Genomic DNA, 22,827 nt, shown 5'->3' on the forward strand with positions numbered 1-22,827 from the left:
CCCCGAAAGCCTCCCCTTTGGTACTGTCCCTGGTAGGTGGACGGTGTTGACTGTGAGGTACTGGGTTGTGTGGATTGACCCCGAAACCCCCCTCTAAAGGTTGTCTTGCGGAAGGTGTTGAAAGTGCCTCTGCTCTGCGGGGAGCAGAGCGCGCCCATGGCTTTTGCAGTGTCAGTGTCCTTTTTTAGCTTCTCAATTGCCGTGTCCACTTCAGGTCCGAACAATTGTTGCTCATTGAATGGCATATTGAGCACCGCCTGCTGTATCTCTGGTTTAAAACCAGATGTTCGTAGCCACGCGTGCCTTCGGATGGTTACTGCCGTGTTAGAGGAGCGTATCTGGTTATTGTTTTGGCCCTCCTCAACCACTTGTTTCGCCCTCTTTTGTAGTTCTGTGGGTAGATGCTCATTGAGGTGTTGCATCTCATCCCAGTGGGCTCTGTCATATCGCGCTAGGAGCGCTTGAGAGTTTGCGATGCGCCACTGGTTTGCAGCCTGTACTGCGACCCTTTCACCGGCTGCATCGAACTTTCGGCTCTCCTTATCTGGGGGTGGTGCATCGCCCGATGTGTGGGAGTTTGCTCTCTTGCGAGCCGCCCCTACCACAACCGAATCTGGTGGCAGTTGTGAGGTGATGAAAGCTGGGTCTGTGGGAGGTGCTTTATATTTTTTTTCCACCCTTGGTGTTATTGCCCTACTTTTGACAGGCTCTTTGAATATGTCCTTTGCGTGCCTTAGCATTCCTGGGAGCATAGGCAGGCTTTGGTAGGTGCTATGTGTGGAAGAGAAGGTGTTGAAGAGGAAGTCATCTTCGACAGGCTCAGAGTGTAGAGACACGTTGTGGAACTCTGCTGCTCTAGCCACCACTTGTGAATATGCTGTGCTGTCTTCTGGTGGTGAGGGCATTGTAGGATACGCCTCAGGACTGTTGTCCGACACTGGGGCGTCGTATAAGTCCCAAGCATCTTGGTCCTGGTCACCTTGGCTTAAGGTTGTGTGAGCCGGTGAATGTGACGGAGTCTGTGCCGGTGAAATGGGAGCCACAGGTGGAGGAGAGGGTGGCGGAGTTACCTTCTTCACCAGTTTTGTTTGTGGTGTTTGTTCTTGTTGGAATTCCAGTCTCCTCTTCCTCCTAATAGGGGGAAGGGTGCTTATTTTCCCTGTTCCACTCTGTATAAAAATCCTTTTTTGAGTGTGGTCCACCTCGGTGGATTGTAATTCCTCTTCGAATCTATGCTTTCGCATTTGAGAGGACAGTGATTGTTCCTCTGAATAGGAACCAGTAGTTGGCTCGGTTGCGGGTCGTTTTGGCACCGAAACCATGTCCACGCTCTTTTTCGGCTCCGAGGCGACTTTCCTCTTTTTCGGAGTCGACCCCTCTCGGCGTCGATCCTCCTCGGTGCCGCTGTCTCTGCGTCGAGCAGCTTCGGCTCCGCTATCTCGGCATCGATCTTTGCCGGCAGCAATATCTCGGTCCCGAGATGGCTGGGTGCCTGTGTCTCAACCCGAGTCGGACGATCTCGGCACTATTTCGGCCTTCTTCGGTGCCGATGGTCGGTCACCGAGTTTATGGGTTGAGCCATGGCCTGATGGCAGTGGCGTCCCCTGGGCCTTGTCAGTTTTCTTATGTGCTATCTTCGACGTCTTACTCACTGTTTCATGGTCGTCGAATTCGTCCGAGTCCGATTCATGGATCGAGAAGGCTTCTACTTCTTCTTGTTCCTCGAAATCTCGGTGTCCTGTCGGCGTGGACGCCATTTGCAGTCTTCTGGCTCAGCAGTCACGGAGTGTTTTTCGGGACCGGAACGTACGACAGGCCTCACAAGTTTCTTCCCTGTGCTCGGGCGACAGGCACAGGTTACAGACCGAATGTTGGTCTGTATATGGGTATTTGTTGTGGCATTTAGGACAGAAACGGAAAGGGGTCCGTTCCATCAGCGTCGATGTCACACGCGGTCGGGCCGACCAGGCCCCGACGGGGGATCGAAAACTACCCCGAAGGGCAACGGAGATGTTATCGTATCGATGCGATGTCGATGCTATCTAACCCGATCCCGAACGCAACAATACCGACGTAATTTTCCGATTTTGAGCTAACTTTCCGTTCCGAAACCCAGAGCGAAAGGAACACGTCCGAACCCAATGGCGGAAAGAAAACAATTGAAGATGGAGTCGACGCCCATGAGCAATGGAGACAAAGAGGAGGAGTCCCTCGGTCCTGTGACTCGAAAGACTTCTTCGAAGAAAAACAACTTGTAACACTCCGACCCAACACCAGATGGCGGGCTATGCACAACATGTGTATCTACAGCGACAGATGCCATCGAACATATACTTTCCCCCAGGAAAGGTAGCAAGAGATGATAAAAACATCTTTAAGATATTTTCAATATATATACCTACTGACATAGGAGTGTAACAAACAAACGTCTATGTAGTAACCAACAAAATATATTTATTTATTTAAAAGGCTGAATAAAAGATCAAGTATGAAAAAGGGACCTTGGTAGTGTGGCAGAAACTAAGGTGATTATGTGACTCTTATAATGATCAAGATTCATCTACAGATGAACTAGAAAACTTATAAGATTCTGAAATAAAAAGAATCTGTCAGATTTTGTATATTCCGTTTTATGATGACATTTCCTAAAGTGTGAACCCAATCTACAACTAGAGTCAGGTACATTTTGAAAATAGTTGTACCTAGATGGGGTATTAACATATAACCTCCTCAAGCACTACAGATATAAAGATCTTCATAGAGAAGAAGTACCCCAGAAGAGGGTAAAACCCTTCTGAAAACAAGAAAGTCTTGAAGGCAAGTGCCCAAGAACAGAACAACTCATAAAACGTCAACAATATGAATTATTCCATACAATAGACTGAATAGGATCTACAGCGAGATATGTCTCAATTAGGACCCATGATAAACTGACATAACTCAGGAAAAGAAAAGAATAATATTCCAAGAACATATCGACACCATACAAATGTCTACACCAAAGAGCAGAAAATCTGTCAAACTGTGATAGCTATCTAATATAAAACATTTACGATCGAACAATGAACGTCTTAAAGTCTACAAGAAGATACTTTCTGGGTTCTAAAGTATCCAATGAACCAAAAGTAGAAACACATATACTACCATATCATAGATAAACGTAGACGTACACCACAATTAGTGTAGATCAACAGCTACCTTATTTGACAGTAAAAGAAGGACTTCGTAAATAGGCACCCTTAGTGCTGTAGAATCCTTATAAAGAAATCTATTTGAACAGTGATTAAACAATATACTTACACTCCCAAGGAGCTGTTAATATTACAAGTTCCCTATAAGGGATACTAGTATAATTCCATAATCTCACAAGTTAGAAAAACGAACTCTCTGCTGAGGGAGCAGCTCTGTACCCTCAAATGAAAGAGTAATAGCCCACAAATTAAGGAATCCCAACTGTGCACACATATATGAATTCTCACTAGTACACAAGCAAATACTCAAACACTCCACTTAGAGTATGGTATATATCATAAAGGTAACAACTCTCAAGTACAAGCTTTTCTTCAGAGTAAAGTAAAGTAAATCAGGTGTATTAAAACATGATAACCCTCTAAGAGGCTGTTATCGACAAACGTGAAGTGGAAAGTCATCACTTTACAATAAGTAATGACAATAATGAAAGTAGCCTTGAACATCAGGCATGAAAAGCCCCATAGGGTTCCAAGGCACTATATACACCAATAATACTTTTAGGGAAAAACAGCACCTGCTGAATGCAGGTACACCCATCTGGTGCCACAATTAGGTTGTAACAGATATATAACTGAAGACTCTAAAGTGCAAGTGTGGAAAAAAAGGAACTGAAAAGGCCTCGCAGCACTGCTGAAGCATGGGTCTTCTGTGGAATACGTAAAGACAAATAACACCTTTCTATTCAGTACAGGAGTTATGAACAAGGCCAAATGGTAGAGAGGAACCAAGCAAATTTGTTGTTCTACCCCTACTGTCACGAAAATGCCTTAAAGCTGAGTCTGACTGTGTCCCAAATAATTTGGCACCATCAAACAGCATGTCAATCAATGTGGCTTGGACCTGAAATTCCTGAGGTACGTAATCAGGCACGGCGAAGTAGCACAACCGAGGAAGCCATAACCTGACTCACAGTGTCAGTAGTACCCATACCACAGTGAATGATTAGTTTAGCTGACTGCTGGTAATCTTGAATCATAGAAGTAAGATTGCTCCCGATTTTGTCCGGAAACGTAAGCAAGATTTTTGTCAGTGAGTCTCATAAAGAATGAAAGAAACATTCAAGAACACAAGTTGTATTCACAGAGCGTATAGCAGAACAAATATGCATGCCACAGATGTCTAGACTACTGCATCCTCCATCAGATATGACATGTGGGAGCATGGCGTTCACAAGAACGACTCCTCAAATGGGCCAGATAATGGACGTCAGTTCGAGAAGGAGACCTTGAGCGATGGGAAGACCGGGACAGCTCTGATATCCATGTCACCAGAAACTTCAAACGACGTTCCAGCACAGGCTTCGGTTTAAGCTGACGAAAGGCGGCACACTCTTTGGCATCATGGTGCTCACCTAGGTACTACATACAAATCGAGTGGAGGTCCGTAGCTGACATCCACAGGACTTACAGGGTTTGAAAACATCAAAGTAGGCTGCAAACAGGGCGACTAACCGGATCCACATTGCAATTGTGGAAAAAAAGAACTGACGTCGGCGAGGGGGTCATATGGACTCCCCTGGCATCCCATCCGGCGGATGATGTTGATACTGAGTTGTGCGATGCCCACTTCCAACGTGCTGATATGCTATGGGAAAAAAGTTTCCTGATCCAGGCTCGTGCCTGGTGAAGACTCTAAAGTAAGGAATCTGTGGCTAGATGTCTCTATCAGATTTGGTGATGCACCAGTGTGTAGCAACATCGACTGCCACCTATTCACCAGACACATCAATAAGCTTACTCTCCTTATCAGTAGGGAAGTATCAAACCTCTGGCTTGGGTTGCTGCACTCTTATGGGCGGTGGAAACCACCAGGAAGTCTAGGGGGACATGCCCCTCTAATGTAAAGGGAATTTGAAAGTGCAGGCTTAAGCTTGATTCCAATTCTGGGTGTTAAAAATTGGGATTTGACTGGCTTTGTGAAAATGTCTGGTGCAGATTTGCCCATCCTCTTTAGCATAGGGAAAAACTGAAGGTAATGGTTTATTCTCGACAGTGTCTCAACCAGGAAATCATCATCTTTTGGTGGAACATGAAAATCTATCTTATGACAGGCAGCAGCACGCTGGATGACACTGTGGTTTGCCTCTGCTGATTTCAGAATATTCATTGATTTCAGCTTCGACAGGTCTGTGTCAAGGTGTGCTTTCGGCCTTGAAGGCCGATGTGGGGGCTGGGGCTTCTGAATGGATCCTGTCTCAACAGCTAAGCCTTCCCGCCAACCAGAGCACAATGGTGGCGATCCTGAACAAAGCAATGGTTTGTTAACGGAGCTCAACACCACACCGCTATGGGGGTTGTGTTCGGCCTCGCCACACAGCAGATTATGTGTCTTTTGACTCTTAGGGCCTGATTACAACTTTGGAGGAAGGTGTTAATCCGTCCCAAATGTGACGGATATACCACCAGCCGTATTACGAGTCCATTATATCCTATGGAACTCGTAATACGGCTGGTGGTATATCCGTCACATTTGGGACAGATTAACACCTCCTCCAAAGTTGTAATCAGGCCCTTAGTGTCAACCATACTAGCCCTTTTTGGCACTGACTTGGTTCGAGACACAGTATCTCCTGAGGTAGTCTAAGATTCTTCAAATGTTTCTTCTTACTCTGATTTCCTCCTTCTCTGGCTTTGAACAGTCAGAGCCAATGACCTCTGGGCTAGGCTTATGTGCTGGTATGCCAGAAAGCTTATTGTATTCCACTTGTTCAGCACCCAGCAGGTCAACTTCGCTGAAGACGTCTGGCATCTCAGAAGACAAGTAGTACATTTTGTTGTGGGCTCAGTGCCCCTCTCACTGAAGCCAAAGAGTCTTGTTGCTCCTGAGGCCTGAGCAGGAATCACAGTTTTGTGCTCTGGGAAGAGAGACAGGTTACAGGGCCTGTGGAGGTCAACCAAGCGGTACTTCAAGTCACACTGACAATATCTCTTGAAGGGCGGTCTGCTCCTGCACCTTCAATGCTTCTTCATTCTCTGGGAAAGCAAGAAGCATGCCATGTGTTAAGGCTCTTAAAAACCACTGAGGGGTGGTTTACCACAGGTGCTAGAAATGTAGCTGTATGAGGTGAGGGTCACTTCAGGAGACAATCAGTAAGTCACTTCATTTTATGAAATATAATGCTCTATTTGTGAGATAACATGTGCTTCCATATACTTCAAGGTTTGTTGTGGAGCAAATATTCCTCCATTTTAGCTTAAGAGGGGGAAGGAAGATCCAGTGTATGCATTAAGATTCTTATGGGAGCCAATTGGTTATGCAGTTCGCATCTGCAAGGAACTCTGGTTATCCGGAAATAGGAGATGTGCTAAATATAAAGGCTGTTGTAGCTTGTTTTAAAAAATGAGGGTTGGCTTGTGTTTTAGTGACCGCAGCAGATGCACCGGGCTTGCGAAGAATTGAAAGTCCTCTACAGAGCTTTGTCACATTAATCGGCAGCATTTCATCGGCAAACCACTGACTTGCCAAAGGAGATATCAGCTTTGCAAATTTGACGACACCCGGACCTGTGACTTGAGTGAAATCAGACAAAGAATTTATGACCCCAGTGGAGGTACCACTCAGACTACAAGTAATAAACAAAAGTTCTGCAGATAATCAGGCTGAATAATCTGATCAGCTTCAAGAATGTGGTCCTCAGCACTCCTACAGTCTCCAATATTGTATGGCATTATGAACCTGGAATGTATGTCTTGCCAGATCAAGTAAAGCCACACCACTCATTTAGCCCAGAGTAAAAGGTTGCAGTTGTAGGAAAGTGCCCCTTTTGGCATGGTTACCCCCACTTTTTGCCTGATATCTGATGCCAACTTAACTGTGTGTGTGTTGAGAAAACAGCTAAGCAGGCCCTAGCACCTGTGTTCTTTCCCAAAAAGCTTCCACAATTGGCACACCCCTGGCAGACAGCTACGTCCCTTGTAAAAGGCACCAGTGGTACCAAGGGCCCTGTGGCCACAGAGGGACTACAAGGGTTGCCGCATGTATTCTGCCACCCTAAGGGATCCCTCACCAAACACATGCACACTGTCATTGCAGACTGTGCACTGGATAAAAAAAGGTAAGGTCGACATGGCATCCCACTCTGGGTGCCATGCTCACAATTCACTGTCTGTGTCTAAGTCCATTCTGGACTTACCCAGTAAGTGCAGTGTAGCCATATTGAGTACATGGGAAGGGAGAGTCATTCATTACTAACTCCACAGCTCCATGATGGCTTCACTGAATGCTGGGAAGTTTGGTATCAAACTTCTCAGCTCAATAAACCCACACTGATGCCAGTGTTGGATTTATTGTTAAATGCACACAGAGGGAATCTAAGAGATGCCCTCTGGAATTCTCCCAATTCTTTAGTGTTTGGCTGACAGGTCTATGCCAGCCTGCCACAACGAGACTTGTTTCTGATCCCATGGGGTGAGAGCCTTTGTGCTCCCAGGAACCAGGGACAAAGTCTGCTCTGGGTGGAGGTGCTTCACAACTCCCACCTGCAGGAATAGCAACGCTTGGCAGTGAGCCTCAAAGGCTCCTGCCTTTTGTTCTATTGACTCAGGGCATTCCACCTAGAGGAAATGTGTACACCCCCTCCACCTCACCCCACCCCCTAAGACCAAGACCCACTTTTGGCAGCAGACCTGGCGGGAAAATTAGTAAACAAGAGGAGTGTCTACCGCAGCTGGGACCACCCCTAGGTTGCCCAGAGCTGAGGTGAACCCCTCCTGGCACAATCCTCCATCATGTTTTGGAGGGTACTAGCCAACAGGGTTAGGTATGTGCCTCCCTCCCCACAGGGAGTGTACAAAGGAAGGGTGTAACCACCCTCAGGGCCAGTAGCCACCGGCTACTGCGCTCTGACCCCTATAACATCACTAAATCTAGTATTTAGGGGCACCCTGAACCTTGCTCTTCAGATTCCTCGCGACCTGAAAGGAGAAGAAAGGCTGAAGAGCAGCTCCAGCAGAGAAGACAACTGACTTGGCCCCAGCTCTCCCAGCCTGTCTGCAGCTTTAAAACTCTGACTACAAAGAGGTGATGCATCCTGGAGGACCAGTGACCTCTACAAACCCCCAGAGGACTACCTGCCTACCCAAGGACCAAGATATCCTGAGGACAGTGGCCCTGTCCACAAAGAAACCTCCGCGAGTCCTGTCCACTCTGCACCCAACGTCCACGTCCCGAGTCCAGCTGGCCCACCAGTCCAGAGAAGGTCCCCAGGTGATTCTGACCTCGAGTCTACACTGGGTTGATCCCTCCTGACCAACACGACAATGCCTGCAGCCTATATCCAGTGGACCCCCTGACCACCACTGGCTCGGGTGAAGATTTCTCAGTGCCTAAATGTACCCCTGCACCTGCAGCACACTAGCCTTGGGGAACCCAACCGACAGTCCAGCAACAGCCAGTGGGCTTTCTACTAACCTGTCCATTCATTGGTCTTCTTCAGCCGACTCCCTGGACCAAGCCTGAACCCCTGGGGTTCCTCCATTAAAAAGCATTGGGTGCCTGATGCTGTGTTTGCACCCTGCACCCGGCCACCCTGTGCCACTGGGGTGTGTGTTTGATGTGGACCTGTGGCCTCCCTTCTCCTCTGGTGCTGATCTTTACCCCTCTGGTCTGTGACCTGAAGACGTGTGTACTTACATGCATGCTGTTTCTTTTTAAGTGCCCCCAGTCTCCAAAGGATTCCATTGGGCGCTTGACACCACTTTTGACCTCTGCTTCCAGCCGGCCTTGTGTTGCTGATGATACACTCTTGGTGTCTTTCTAAACTTTGCCCTGTGGACACCTTAACCCCTAAAGACTGGGATCGTAAGTCAAGTACTTACCTGCAAACTGTGTTGTTACTTTTCCTTCCCTAGGACTGCATTGCTTTTCTATGAAAATTGCACTGTCTACTTTTGAAATTGAAAAGTATTACTTAACTGAAAACTGTTTTATCCGTGAATTCCAAACAAAGTGCATTTGATTCTTGAAAGTGATACATTCTTGAAGCTGTACTTACTTGCAACAAAGATCCTTTTGCTTCTAGAAATAAAGTAACAAAGTATATTTTTGATACATAAACATTGGCCTTGAGTTAGTCATTGAGTGTCTTCCTCATTTCTTGACCTGTGTGTGTACAACAAATGCTTAGCACTACCCTCTGATAAGCCTAACTCCTCGATCACAGTACCACAACAGAGAGCATTAGTATGATCTACTTTTGCCTCTGTAAAGCCTCTGGGGATCCACTGGACTCTATGCACACTATACCTTACTTTGGTATAGAATATACAGAGCCAGCTTCCTACAGTAGTGATACAAGTAAGGTTGGTCAGAGTGGGTATTTTGTAGAAGTCTGGCATTCTATGGTAAATGGAGTGAGTTTGAAGGATTTTCTAGACTACTGATAGAGGCTTGAGGTCCTAAACATTGTCAATTATACCTTCATAGCTTTCCAATCAGTTCTTCACTGGAGTAAAATGTACTGTGAAGGTAAGATCAACTTTGCAGATAACCATCTGCCCTTTGAGCTGGAAGATGAGGGGAATTAATGCCTGAAGTATTGAAAGAAGCACCATGGAGATGTTTTTCTCAAAAGACCATCTTGACCTACTCTGAACTCTTTCAAAATCAACATCTTCAAAACAATATCCAGCAAACCCACAAAAATCCACAACTGGAAACACAAATTAAATTATTCACAGGATTTTTAGAAAAGGAAACTGTATAATAACACACAGTCTAATGTCCCAAAAATGTTTCTGAGCTCAGAGTAAAACTTGTACACTGTATACCTGGTAACAACAAATCCTGGAAGCAATTAGTGGGTATTATGTTTTGAACTTACCTGTAGAACACTCATTGCAGACAAACTTGCCAGTTGGGATTTCTGTCATTCCCAAGCACTCTAGGTGGAAAGCCCCACAGCACTGAGACTCGCACAGTAGCAGCTCCCCGGGTTTCTCGCACATCTACAGTAGGAACAAACCAAAAAATGCATAAGAACTGAGAATTAACCCTCTCTCTTCATAGGAAAATTTATCTCCTGAAAATACCTGAAAATATTAAATCCATTCATTTGTGATATTTTGCAGGTTTGTTACAAAGAAAACCAACATCACAGAACTTTGTATTTTGGCCTTTGATTCGCAAAACATGCATCTGTCCCTTGCCCAAAAACAAGGAGTTCCACCACAACTCAGTAGAGTGGCTGATGAGACACTCAAGAAATTTAAACCATGCCGAAACAGGGGGTTATTCAACAACGCATTTTTTACAAATTAGTCACAATAGTTTGGACAGATGAAGATGGTATGGAAATTAGATAGGGTTGGGGTGTAAGAGGACTATTTTTAATTCCAGGTGAAGGGTAACATATTCCAAGCGGGACATGGAAATGTCAGCCAAATCAGATCTCAATCAAGTTATATAACGAAAACAGCCACAGTTATTGATGCTGTCCTCTACATTTTAAATGAGGAAGGCAGAGGAGCCAACTACCTATGTGGAGATGGTAGGTGACTCCTACAATTTTTCCCATCAGAGTTAATTTCCTTACTTTCTTCCTCAGGAAGGGTGTAACAAGTGGAACCCAAGCATTCTAAGGAACATTATGTGCTAAGAAAAATGAAAAAAACTGGCAGACGAGTTACAATGAAGCGGATAGACAACTGAGGCATGTATTAGTTATCCATTTAACTTTCCACTGGTTGAATGGAGCAAGGTGTCAGGAAGGTCTGCTTCTTAGGTTCCAGTAAATTTGAAAGCAGGGCCACAGTTGGTCTAGATTTAGAAATCATGAGCAAACATCCTGGAGTTCTCAAAAAACAGAGGAACTTCTAAAAGAATACTTTACTTACCTTAAGTAACGCTCTTTCTGGTGGATAACCACAGATTCCTCTTCTATATAATATACCCCAGGTACCAGAAAGGATTTGTAAGATTTCACAATATTGCTCGCACACACAGCTAGGTGGGGCCATGGGGACACTTTGGGGTTCATTCACCCCATAAGTGAAAGAATGGAGCAACATACTGGCACTACCCATCTCATACACTCCACACACTCATGGGCCAATCCGGAGTCAGTAGGATGACTGACTCAATCATCCTGATCTTCTTAAGAACTTGGAGCCGAAGAGGCAGAGGCTGGAAGGGGTACAGGAGTGCCATGCTCCACTGTAGCTTGAATGCATCTCCTGGAGACAGCATTCAGTGTTCTTGGGCACTTCAATACACTGAAGTATTGCAGCTGTGAATTCTTGATTTTGGAAAGAAGATCCAGCCAGGGCTCCCCCTCCCCGCTGGAAAATGCTATGCTCCACTTCGGGGAGTAATCACCAAGCTCAGCTTTCCCCTTCAGCCTACCAGCTGGTGTAGGTTTGATTTTAATAAAGCTAATGCTTGCGGCCAACAATATATGGAAAATGTCACTTACCCAGTGTACATCTGTTCGTGGCATTAGTCGCTGCAGATTCACATGCTGTGCACATCCCGCCATCTGGTGTTGGGCTCGGAGTGTTACAAGTTGTTTTTGTTCGAAGAAGTCTTTTCGAGTCACGAGACCGAGGGACTCCTCCCATTTCGACTCCATTGCGCATGGGCGTTGACTCCATCTTAGATTGTTTTCCCCGCAGAGGGTGAGGTAGGAGTTGTGTATGCTAGTAATAGTGCCCATGCAATGGAGTGAATGCGTATGTACATAATAAAGTTTCAAGTAATCTATTTACAAATGTTTAAGATCTACTTCTAAACGGCTACAGGCTCCCGGGGAGGCGGGTGGGCGCATGTGAATCTGCAGCGACTAATGCCACGAACAGATGTACACTGGGTAAGTGACATTTTCCGTTTGATGGCATGTGTAGCTGCAGATACACATGCTGTGCATAGACTAGTAAGCAGTTATCTCCCCAAAAGCGGTGGTTCAGCCTGTAGGAGTTGAAGTAGTTTGGAATAATGTTCTTAGTACAGCTTGGCCTACTGTTGCTTGTTGTGCAGTTAGCACATCTACACAGTAGTGCTTGGTAAATGTATGAGGCGTAGACCATGTCGCTGCCTTACATATTTCGTTCATTGGAATATTTCCTAGAAAGGCCATGGTAGCACCTTTCTTTCTGGTTGAGTGTGCCTTTGGTGTAATAGGCAGTTCTCTTTTAGCTTTAAGATAGCAGGTTTGAATGCACCAAACTATCCATCTAGCAATGCCTTGTTTTGAAATTGGATTTCCTGTATGAGGTTTTTGAAAGGCAATAAATAGTTGTTTTGTCTTTCGAATTAGTTTTGTTCTGTCAATGTAGTACATTAGTGCTCTCTTGATGTCTAATGTATGTAGTGCTCTTTCAGCTACAGAATCTGGCTGTGGGAAGAACACTGGTAATTCTACCGTTTGATTCAAGTGGAACGGTGAGATTACTTTTGGTAAAAATTTGGGATTTGTTCGTAGAACAACTTTATTTTTGTGTATTTGAATAAATGGTTCTTGAATGGTAAACGCTTGAATTTCACTCACTCTTCTTAGAGATGTGATGGCAATTAAAAATGCAACTTTCCACGTTAAGTATTGCATTTCACAAGAGTGCATGGGCTCAAAAGGTGGGCCCATGAGTCGTGTTAAGACAATGTTGAGGTTCCATGAAGGAACTGGTGGCGTTCTTGGTGGTATAATTCTCTTTAGGCCTTCCATAAACGCTTTTATGACTGGTATCCTAAATAATGAAGTTGAGTGCGTAATTTGCAGGTAAGCTGAAATTGCAGCAAGATGTATTTTTATGGAAGAGAAAGCTAGTTTTGCTTTTTGCAGATGTAGTAAATATCCTACTATCAGTGCTTTAAATGGAAAAATAGAAGTGCAGGTACTCTGTAATAGAGTACCTGCTTGTTTCTCAGAAGTGCCGGTACTCTCCAATTAAAAGTATTACATTTTTCTTGAGATAAGCCGGTACTCTCCCTCTCAAAATAAAAAAGTGCTGGTACTCAGTACCGGAGAGTACCGGCCCATTTAAAGCACTGCCTACTATATCTTTTGTAGATGCGTGTAAGGGTTGAATTTGATTATTATGGCAGTAATAGACAAACCTTTTCCATTTATTTGCATAGTAGTGTCTAGTGGTAGGCTTTCTAGCCTGTTTTAGGACCTCCATACATTCTTGTGTGAGGTGTAAGTGTCCGAATTCTAGGATTTCAGGAGCCAAATTGCTAGATTCAGCGATGCTGGATTTGGATGCCTGATTTGTTGTTTGTGTTGTGTTAACAGATCTGGTCTGTTTGGTAGTTTGATATGAGGTACTACTGACAGGTCTAGTAGTGTGGTGTACCAAGGTTGCCTTGCCCATGTTGGTGCTATTAGTATGAGTTTGAGTTTGTTTTGACTCGACTTGTTTACAAGATATGGAAGGAGTGGGAGAGGGGGAAAAGTGTAAGCAAATATCCCTGACCAGTTCATCCATAGCGCATTGCCCTGAGACTGATGTTGTGGGTACCTGGATGCGAAGTTTTGGCATTTTGAGTTTTCCTTTGTTGCAAATAGATCTATTTGTGGTGTTCCCCAAATTTGGAAGTAAGTGTTCATTATTTGGGGGTGAATCTCCCATTTGTGGATCTGTTGGTGATCCCGTGAGAGATTGTCTGCTAACTGATTCTGAATTCCTGGAATAAATTGTGCTATTAGGCGAATGTGGTTGTGAATCGCCCAATGCCATATTTTCTGTGTTAGGAGACACAACTGTGTTGAGTGTGTCCCTCCGTGTTTGTTTAGGTAGTACATTGTTGTCATGTTGTCTGTTTTGACAAGAATGTATTTGTGGGTTATCATGGGTTGAAATGCTTTCAGCGCTAGAAATACCGCTAACAGTTCTAGGTGATTTATGTGTAGCTGTTTTTGCTGCATGTTCCATTGTCCTTGGATGCTGTGTTGATTGAGGTGTGCTCCCCACCCTGTCATGGAAGCATCTGTTGTTATTACGTATTGTGGCACTGGGTCTTGGAAAGGCCGCCCTTGGTTTAAATTTATACTGTTCCACCATTGAAGCGAGATGTATGTTTGGCAGTCTATCAACACCAGATCTAGAAGCTGACCCTGTGCTTGTGACCATTGTGATGCTAGGCACTGTTGTAAGGGCCGCATGTGTAACCTTGCATTTGGGACAATGGCTATGCATGAGGACATCATGCCTAGTAGTTTCAGTATTATTTTGACTTGTACTTTTTGTTTTGGATACAAGGTTTGTATTACATTGTGAAATGCTTGTACTCTTTGTGGACTTGGAGTAGCAATCCCTTTTGCTGTGTTGATTGTTGCTCCCAAGTATTGCTGTGTTTGGCACGGCAGCAGGTGTGACTTTGCGTAGTTGATTGAGAAACCTAGTTTGTGTAGGGTTTCTATGACATATTTTGTGTGTTGTGAACACCGTTTTAGCGCATTGGTTTTGATTAACCAATCGTCTAGGTATGGGAACACATGTATTTGCTGCCTTCTGATATGTGCAGCTACTACTGCCAGGCATTTTGTAAAAACCCTTGGCGCAGTTGTTATTCCGAATGGCAACACTTTGAATTGGTAATGTATCCCTTGGAATACAAACCTTAGGTACTTTCTGTGTGAAGGATGTATTGTTATATGGAAATATGCATCCTTTAGGTCTAGTGTTGTCATGTAGTCTTGTTGTTTGAGCAGTGGGATTACGTCTTGTAGAGTAACCATATGAAAATGGTCTGATTTGATGTAGGTATTTAATGTTCTGAGATCTAGTATCGGTCTCAGGCTCTTGTCCTTTTTGGGTATCAGGAAGTACAGTGAGTAAACTCTATTGCTTCTTTCTGTAGCAATGCTTGAACTTCTAGTCCTAGAAGATCTATATGTTGTTTTGACATATTGTGTGTTTTCGGTGGGACGTTTAGAGGGAATTTGAGAAATTCTATGCAATAACCATGCTGGATAATTGCTAAGACCCAAGTGTCTGTTGTTATTTCCTCCCAATGTGTGTAAAACTTGTTTAGTCTCCCCCCCACAGGTGTTATGTGTTGGGGATTTGTGACCTTGAAGTCACTGTTTGTTTTGAGGAGTTTTGGGACTTTGGAACTTTCCTCTGTTTCTTTGAAACTGTCCTCCTCTATATTGTCCCTGAAAACCTCCCCGCTGATACTGGCTTTGGTAAGTGGGCTTTGTTTGTGAGGTTGTGGCTTCTGTGGTTTGCCCTTGAAACCCCCCTCGAAATTGTGTTTTCCGAAATGTGCCTCTGCTCTGCGGGGAGTAGAGGGCGCCCATGGCTTTGGCCGTGTCAGTGTCTTTTTTAAGTTTTTTCAATTGCAGTGTCCACTTCCGGCCCAAACAACTGCTGTCCGTTGAATGGCATATTCAGCACAGCTTGCTGTATCTCTGGTTTAAATCCTGATGTACGCAGCCATGCATGCCTCCTTATCGTTACTGCTGTGTTGACAGTTCTAGCAGCTGTGTCTGCAGCATCCATTGCTGATCGAATTTGATTATTGGAGATATTTTGTCCCTCTTCGACCACTTGCTGTGCTCTTTTTTGAAACTCCTTTGGCAAGTGTTCAATAAGGTGTTGCATCTCGTCCCAATGGGCCCTATCATATCTGGCTAGCAAAGCTTGCGAATTTGCAATACGCCACTGGTTTGCTGCCTGTGCCGCCACCCTTTTGCCTGCCGCGTCGAATTTTCTACTCTCTTTATCTGGAGGTGGCACGTCTCCTGAGGTATGAGAGTTGGCTCTTTTGCGCGCTGCTCCAACTACAACAGAGTCTGGTGATAGCTGTTGTGTGATGTACGCTGGGTCTGTTGGTGGCGGTTTATATTTTTTATCTACTCTTGGAGTGATGGCTCTCCCTTTGACAGGCTCCTCAAACACCTGTTTGGAGTGTTTTAGCATTCCGGGCAACATTGGCAGACTTTGATATTGACTGTGCGTAGACGACAGTGTATTAAAAAGGAAGTCATCTTCAATGGGTTCTGAGTGAAGGCTGACATTGTGAAATGCTGCTGCCCTTGATACCACTTGAATGTAGCCTGTACTATCCTCAGGTGGCGAGGGTCTTGCTGGATAGCACTGAGGACTATTGTCTGACACTGGTGCGTCGTAAAGGTCCCATGCGTCAGGGTCATCTTGACTCATCCCCGTATGTGTTGGGGATTGCATCATTGGTGGAGTGGCTACCGGTGATAGTTGTGGAGAGTGATGTGGGGATGGTGGTGGTGTTATTTGTTTAGCCACTTTTGCTTGAGGCTGTTTGTCCTTGTCCTTGTTTTGGAAGGCAAGTTTTCATTTCATTCTGATTGGGTGAAGAGTGCTGATCTTCCCTGTATCTTTTTGAATAAAGAGCCGCCTTTGCGTGTGATCTGGCTCTATTGTTTGCAATTCCTCTTCAAATCTGTGTGTTTTCATTTGAGAGGATAGTCCTTGTTCCTCTGAATAGGAACACATTTTCGGTTTGGATGCCGGATGTTTCGGCACCGAAACCTTTTCTGCTGCTTTCTTCGGCTCCGACAAAATATTTTTTCTTTTCGGCGTCGTGCCCTCTCGGTGCCGACCAACTTCGGTGCCGCTGTATCGGTGCCGAATCTATTCGGAGCCACTCTCTCGGGCCCGAGATTGCTGCGTGCCTGTATCTCGACCGGAGTCGGATGACTTCGACACCAGCTCGCACTTTTTCGGTGCCGATGGACGGTCACCTACTTTTCGGGTTAAGCCATGGCCTGTTGGCGGTGGCGTCCCCTGGGCTTTGGCAGTCTTTTCGTGAGTTTTTTGTTTCGACGTCTTACTCACGGTTTTCGGCGTTTCTTCGGGGTCGACCTCCTCCGAGTCCGATTCCTGGATGGAGAATGTTTCTTCCTCCTCCTCGAAACACCCTTGTCCTGTCGGCGCTGACGCCATTTGCAGTCTTCTTGCTCTTCGGTCCCTGAGTGTCTTCCTCGACCGAAACGCTCGACAGGCCTCACAAGTATCCTCCCTGGGTTCCGGTGACAAACACAAGTTACAGACCAGGTGTTGATCTGTATATGGATACTTGCTATGGCATTTTGGACAGAAGCGGATTGGGGTCCGTTCCATCAGCCTGGAAGAGACACATGGCCGGGCCGACCAGGCCTCGACGGGAATCGAAAATTCCCCGAAGGGCCACCGGGGCTCTTCTCAATTCGGTGTCGATCTGTTGTAACTAACCCGATACCGAACGCAAACAATACCGACGATTTTTCCGAGATTCTAACTAACTTTCCGACCCGAAACACGGAGCGAAAAGGAACACGTCCGAACCCGATGGCGGAAAAAAAACAATCTAAGATGGAGTCGACGCCCATGCGCAATGGAGTCGAAATGGGAGGAGTCCCTCGGTCTCGTGACTCGAAAAGACTTCTTTGAACAAAAACAACTTGTAACACTCCGAGCCCAACACCAGATGGCGGGATGTGCACAGCATGTGTATCTGCAGCTACACATGCCATCGAACATATATATATATTATATTATAATATACTGGTCAATTACTTTACAAAAACACATTCAAAAACTGAAATAATACTATGTTATTAGCTACCATAATTCAACTAAGAAATAAATCCATCGACAACAAATAAAGTGACTGCATGCTGCTCTAAATTACAAAACTGTAATTTTGCCAATCTTATGTTTTATTTTTCTTCCTGATTGTTCTTTGCAGGAACTCAATCAAAATCCCTTACCTGGTTCATTCTTGCCTTCCAAGAAGAGAGGCAAGAGTGTCTGAAGATCTCCACCATTGTAAAATCAGAGAACAGGCTATAGACATCGAAATAAAGGTAAAGTTACACTCTGCGCAAGACAAAGTTATCGCATTCTTAACATATCCAAACAGGGCAGTGTGCCATTTGGTTTAAGATTATTCCTCAGCGTATCATTTAAAAGCAGAAAAGCTGGTCCCGGAATACTGTAAGATAAGGACTGGCAGCAATAATATGACGCAGAGTCTCCTCTCCTGAACCCCCAATCCCACCTCAATTTGCTGACATCTGAAACCGCTATAAGGAAAGGATGGATACAACTTGTTAATAACATTGGGAGAATAATACAGTAATCATCTACTGGAAAAACTCAATCCTTCTTAAATGTGGTACTCTAAAAATCTTATAGCTATAGTGAGAGATCTCAGACCATTCACTCAAAGATAATGCAAACCCTATGCTTTTTTCAGTTTTATCTAAGTGGAAAGAGAAGAGAGGGAGTTGGTTATTAAAACAAAGAATTGTATACCAACACCCTACACCTCTCGCATTTTTCTTAGAAAGCATTCTCAAAGTGGTCTCAGATTTCCCCTCCAGTCTAACAGCTGGTGTAGGTTTGATTTTAATAAAGCTAACGCTTGAAAGCTAACCCAAAGTCCAACCATCTAGAATTTCAGCTGGCTTATCCAAGTTTTCAGGCTGAGTTAATTTTAAAACCAGTAATACTATTAAACCCCAGACTATCCTTCTTACTAATCTCACCACTAGAAACCAACAAACCGACATCTTTTCAGTCTACAAGCTTCCATTTACCGAGGCTGTCCGGTATCTTGTACTCCTTAAAAATGTAATTTTGGACACCCTTATAACATGTCATTTTAGGAAGTTTAAATATCTTTGAAAAGCGAGATCGATACTTACCCAGGTCAAGAATCATTGTTTCAAATTGGTAACTGTCAAAATTTGGGCACTATCAAGCTAGTATGTCCATTACGGGAGTTGGATAATATAACCTTCCATGTGGAAAAGTTAGCTTCCAGTGTTCTTCACTGAATTGGAGGCAAATGAGTTTTAAACAAACCTGCTGGGTTTTTTTCCAAGTAAAGTTTTACAGCACTTTTATACAATTTTCCTAGGAACTATTTGGAACACTGGAAAATGAAAAAAATAAAACTAAAAGCGAGAATTCTGACATTTTTACTACAGCTAAACTCCACATAATGGATATAGTCAGATATAGGCAGACACTTCCATTTATGCAGCCCTAGCTAAAACCTGATTGTACACAGTACTATCCCTCAGGAGGTGAAGACTTAGAGGGATAGCTGTCTGAGTCATTGCTAGGAATGGGATCTGGATCATAAAGATCCCATGGATCTACATTGTCCTCTTGTGAGTCAAAAGAGTGTGATGGTGACTGCACTGCTGTAGGACTGGTAGGAGGAGAGGTATGCAGGTGTGGAAGAGAATGAGGAGGAGAAAATTGAGGAGGTGGTGGTTTCTCCTTTGGCTTTGGCACTTTAGCTGGAGGCTGCATAGTGTCCAACTTCTCCTGAAAGTCTAGCTTTCTCTTAGGTTTTAGAGGAGGTGCTGTTAGGATTATGCCCTTTTCTTTGTGGATATGAATCCTGGCTTGCCTTTCGTCCATTACTTCAAGTATTGGCTGTACTTGAGACTCCTCTTCAGAGGTTTTGTGGCTTTCTTTTAGTCTCTTTGAAAGTCCATGCTCCTCTGTGTAACCTGCTATTTTCGGCTCCAAGGCCGGCTTTTTCGGTATTGAAAAAGATGGTGTAGTGGATGATCTCTGCTCCGAAAGGGATTTCCGAATTCTCTACTCCAAAAAATTGTGTTTGCTGGAGTCGGACACTGAACTTTTTATTGCCTCCGATGGTTTTGTAGGAGTGGCCTTTTTCTGCGCTGAACTGGTAGTTTGGTTACCGGTAGTTTTTTTTCGGGCCGAGCCATGTCCTTCCGGCAGTGGCGAACCCAAGACCTTATGTTTTTGTCTTTGTGATGGTACAGGGGCAGGCGTACTCACATGCTGTCCTGCTGTGACCGGTCTGTCTTCCTCGGATTCCTGTTCGGAGTTAGAACCTCGAAGGGAGACTGCTGTCTGCATGATCTCTTCCTCCTTGACTTCGAGATGTTAGGAGCTTCTGGACGCCATCGAGTCTTCATGCCCTCCTATCTCGGAGGGTCTTTTTGGACCGGAAGGATCGACAAGACTCACAATTTTCTTCCGGATGATCTGGGGAAAGGCAAATATTACAGACGAGATGTTGGTTTGTATAAGGATATTTTGCGTGGCACCGAGGACAGAATCAGAATGGAGTCCGATCCATAAGGCTTCCACGCGGTAGGCCCAACTAGGCCCGAGTTGGGGGCGTGCGCCCCTAAAGGCGAGTAGAGTTGTCTTCTCCGACGGTACCGATGTGTTGATGGAAGATGTAAACCCGATCAATACAAAACCGACGAAAATGAAGCGTTTTCAAAGTTTTCCAACTCGAACTTTCGGAGCGAAAGGAAACACGTCCGCACCCGTCAGCGGAAAGAAAACAATCTAACATGGAGTTGATGTCCATGTGCAATGGAACCAAAGAGGAGGAGTCACTCGATCTTGTGACTCGAAAACACTTCTTCGAACAAAAACAACTTGTAAAACTCCGAGCCCAACACTAGATGGCAGAAGTATAATGCACAGCATGTGTATCTGCGGCAACATATGCCACCGAACATATATATACAAAATATTACAATATGCTGATCAATTACATGAAACCCCTAATAACATCTCCGATTACTATACAAAAAACACATTTAAAAAACTGGTATAATACTGTGGTATTATCTACCATAATTCAACTAAGAAAAAAATCCATTGACAACAAATAAAGTGACTGCATGCTGCTCTAAATTACAAAACCATATTTTCACTCCTCAACGTATCATTTAAAAGGAGAAAAGCTGATCCCGGAATACTCTAAGATAAGGACAGGCAGCTATGACGCAGATTCTCCTCTCCCGAACTTCTGAACCCCCCCTCAATTTGCTAACATCTGAAACAGCTATTAGGAAAGGATGGATTCAACTCGTTAAAAACATTGGGAGAATAATACAGTAATCATCTAGTGGAAAAACTCAATCCTTCTTAAATGTGTTGGTCTAAAAATCTTATAGCTATAGTGAGAGATCTCAGACCTTTCACTCAAAGATAATGTAAACCCTATCTCTTATTCAGTTTTATCTAAGTGGGAAGAGAAGAGAGGGAGAAGAATTGTATACCAACACCCTACACCTATCGCATTTTGCTTGGAAAACTTTCTCAAAGTGGTCTCAGCTTTATCCTGTAGGTTTGATTTTAATAAAGCTAAACCAAAATCCAACCATCTAGAATCTCAGCTGCCTTTTTCAAGTTTCCAGACTGAATTAATTTTAAAACTAGTAATACTACTAAACCCCAGACTATCCTTCTTACTAATTTCACCACTAGAAACCAACAAACTCACATCTTTTCAGTCTACAAGCTTCCAATTAACGTGGCTGTCCGGTATCATGTACTCCTTAAAAATGTAATTTTGGACAACCTTATAATATGTCATTTTGGGAAGTTTAACTATCTTTGAAAAGCAAGGTAGATACTTACCCAAATCAAGAATCATTGTTTCAAATAGGTAATTGTCAAAATTAGGGGTACTCAAAGGATTACTAAATCAAGCTAGGATGTCTATTATGGGAGCCGGATAATATAAACTTCCATGTGGCAAAGTTAGCTCCCCGTCTTCTTCAATGAATTGGAGTCAATTGAGTTTTAAACAAACTTGCTTTTTTTTTCTAGTAAAGTTGTAGTCCACTTGAATTCAATTTTTCTAAGAACTATTTGGAACACTGGAAAATGAAAAAAAAAAAAAACGAAACCTAAAAGTGATACTTCTGACAGTTTTACTACAGCTAAACTCCCCATAATGGATATAGGCGGATATAGGCAGACATTTCCATTTATGGAAAAGGCTTTCACTATTTCAAAAGTGCCCATATAATTCAATTTGAACAGGTCATAATTATTGGCAGTGACATATTCTTAAATAACTTAATACAAGCCGGGGTTATATCGTAAGGAATATTATTACTAGAAACATCAACCAAAAGAATCTCCAATTCCGCCCTCATTAATTTCCCGTCATGAATTCTATATACACAACTCTGTGTAAAACCCTTGATTCTATCAAATACAATTTGTGAATTAGATTCTTCCATTTTATTTTTAAACAGGATATTAAGTTTTCAGCGTAAAGTTTCAATTTTGCCATACCTCGTATGGGAGGGTGGATACAAGTACTGTTGTGAATAATAATCACCAAGGCTTCAAACACAGCACATAAAATGGCGATAGCCTTGGAGTGTCCCCCAAGAGACTTTGATGTTACCTGCATAAACAGAATTATGATCACTGCTGCATAAATTTCAGCAAGATTTTTTAAAGACATTTAACAATTATATCAAGAATTTATATGTATCAAGAATTCAGAACTGAGCTACACAATTAACCAAGAAAAAACTTTCACAGCACCAAACATAGTTGTTGTCCATTCACAGTTGTTTTGAGAAAACTAGTGAGCTGCCTGAATCAAATAGTTTGTATTAGGGGAAATAGCTTTATTTGGTAAGAAACTATTCAGGTGATGACGTATCAGGACAGAGACAATTGGCAGGGTTCAATTTGCTATACATTTCATGAAAAATGTATATTCCGCATTTAATAAATTTATTAAATCGTAGGAACTGTGATCTTTAGATGAATTTCTACTTTATTAATACACTAACAACTACTGCCTTCAAGTAAGAAGCAGCAGTTTTCTTCCCTTTTAAAAAGTGTGACTAACACCTCTTATTTC

At 43.7% G+C, this 22,827-nt stretch overlaps 1 protein-coding gene across 4 annotated transcripts in view; it reads right to left on the reverse strand.

The window, feature by feature from the left end:
• Window positions 1–22,827, reverse strand: part of LOC138304453 (histone-lysine N-methyltransferase, H3 lysine-36 specific-like) — a 1,084,114-nt gene that overhangs the window by 285,094 nt on the left and 776,193 nt on the right. For all 4 annotated transcript variants that reach the window (XM_069244523.1, XM_069244520.1, XM_069244521.1 and 1 more), the window contains one exon: window positions 10,073–10,196. In XM_069244523.1, the coding sequence (XP_069100624.1) occupies window positions 10,073–10,196 (124 nt within the window). The remainder of the gene's footprint in view (window positions 1–10,072; window positions 10,197–22,827) is intronic.

Source organism: Pleurodeles waltl, chromosome 7 (genome assembly GCF_031143425.1).
Source record: "Pleurodeles waltl isolate 20211129_DDA chromosome 7, aPleWal1.hap1.20221129, whole genome shotgun sequence".
In the NCBI taxonomy this organism is placed as follows: domain Eukaryota; kingdom Metazoa; phylum Chordata; class Amphibia; order Caudata; family Salamandridae; genus Pleurodeles; species Pleurodeles waltl.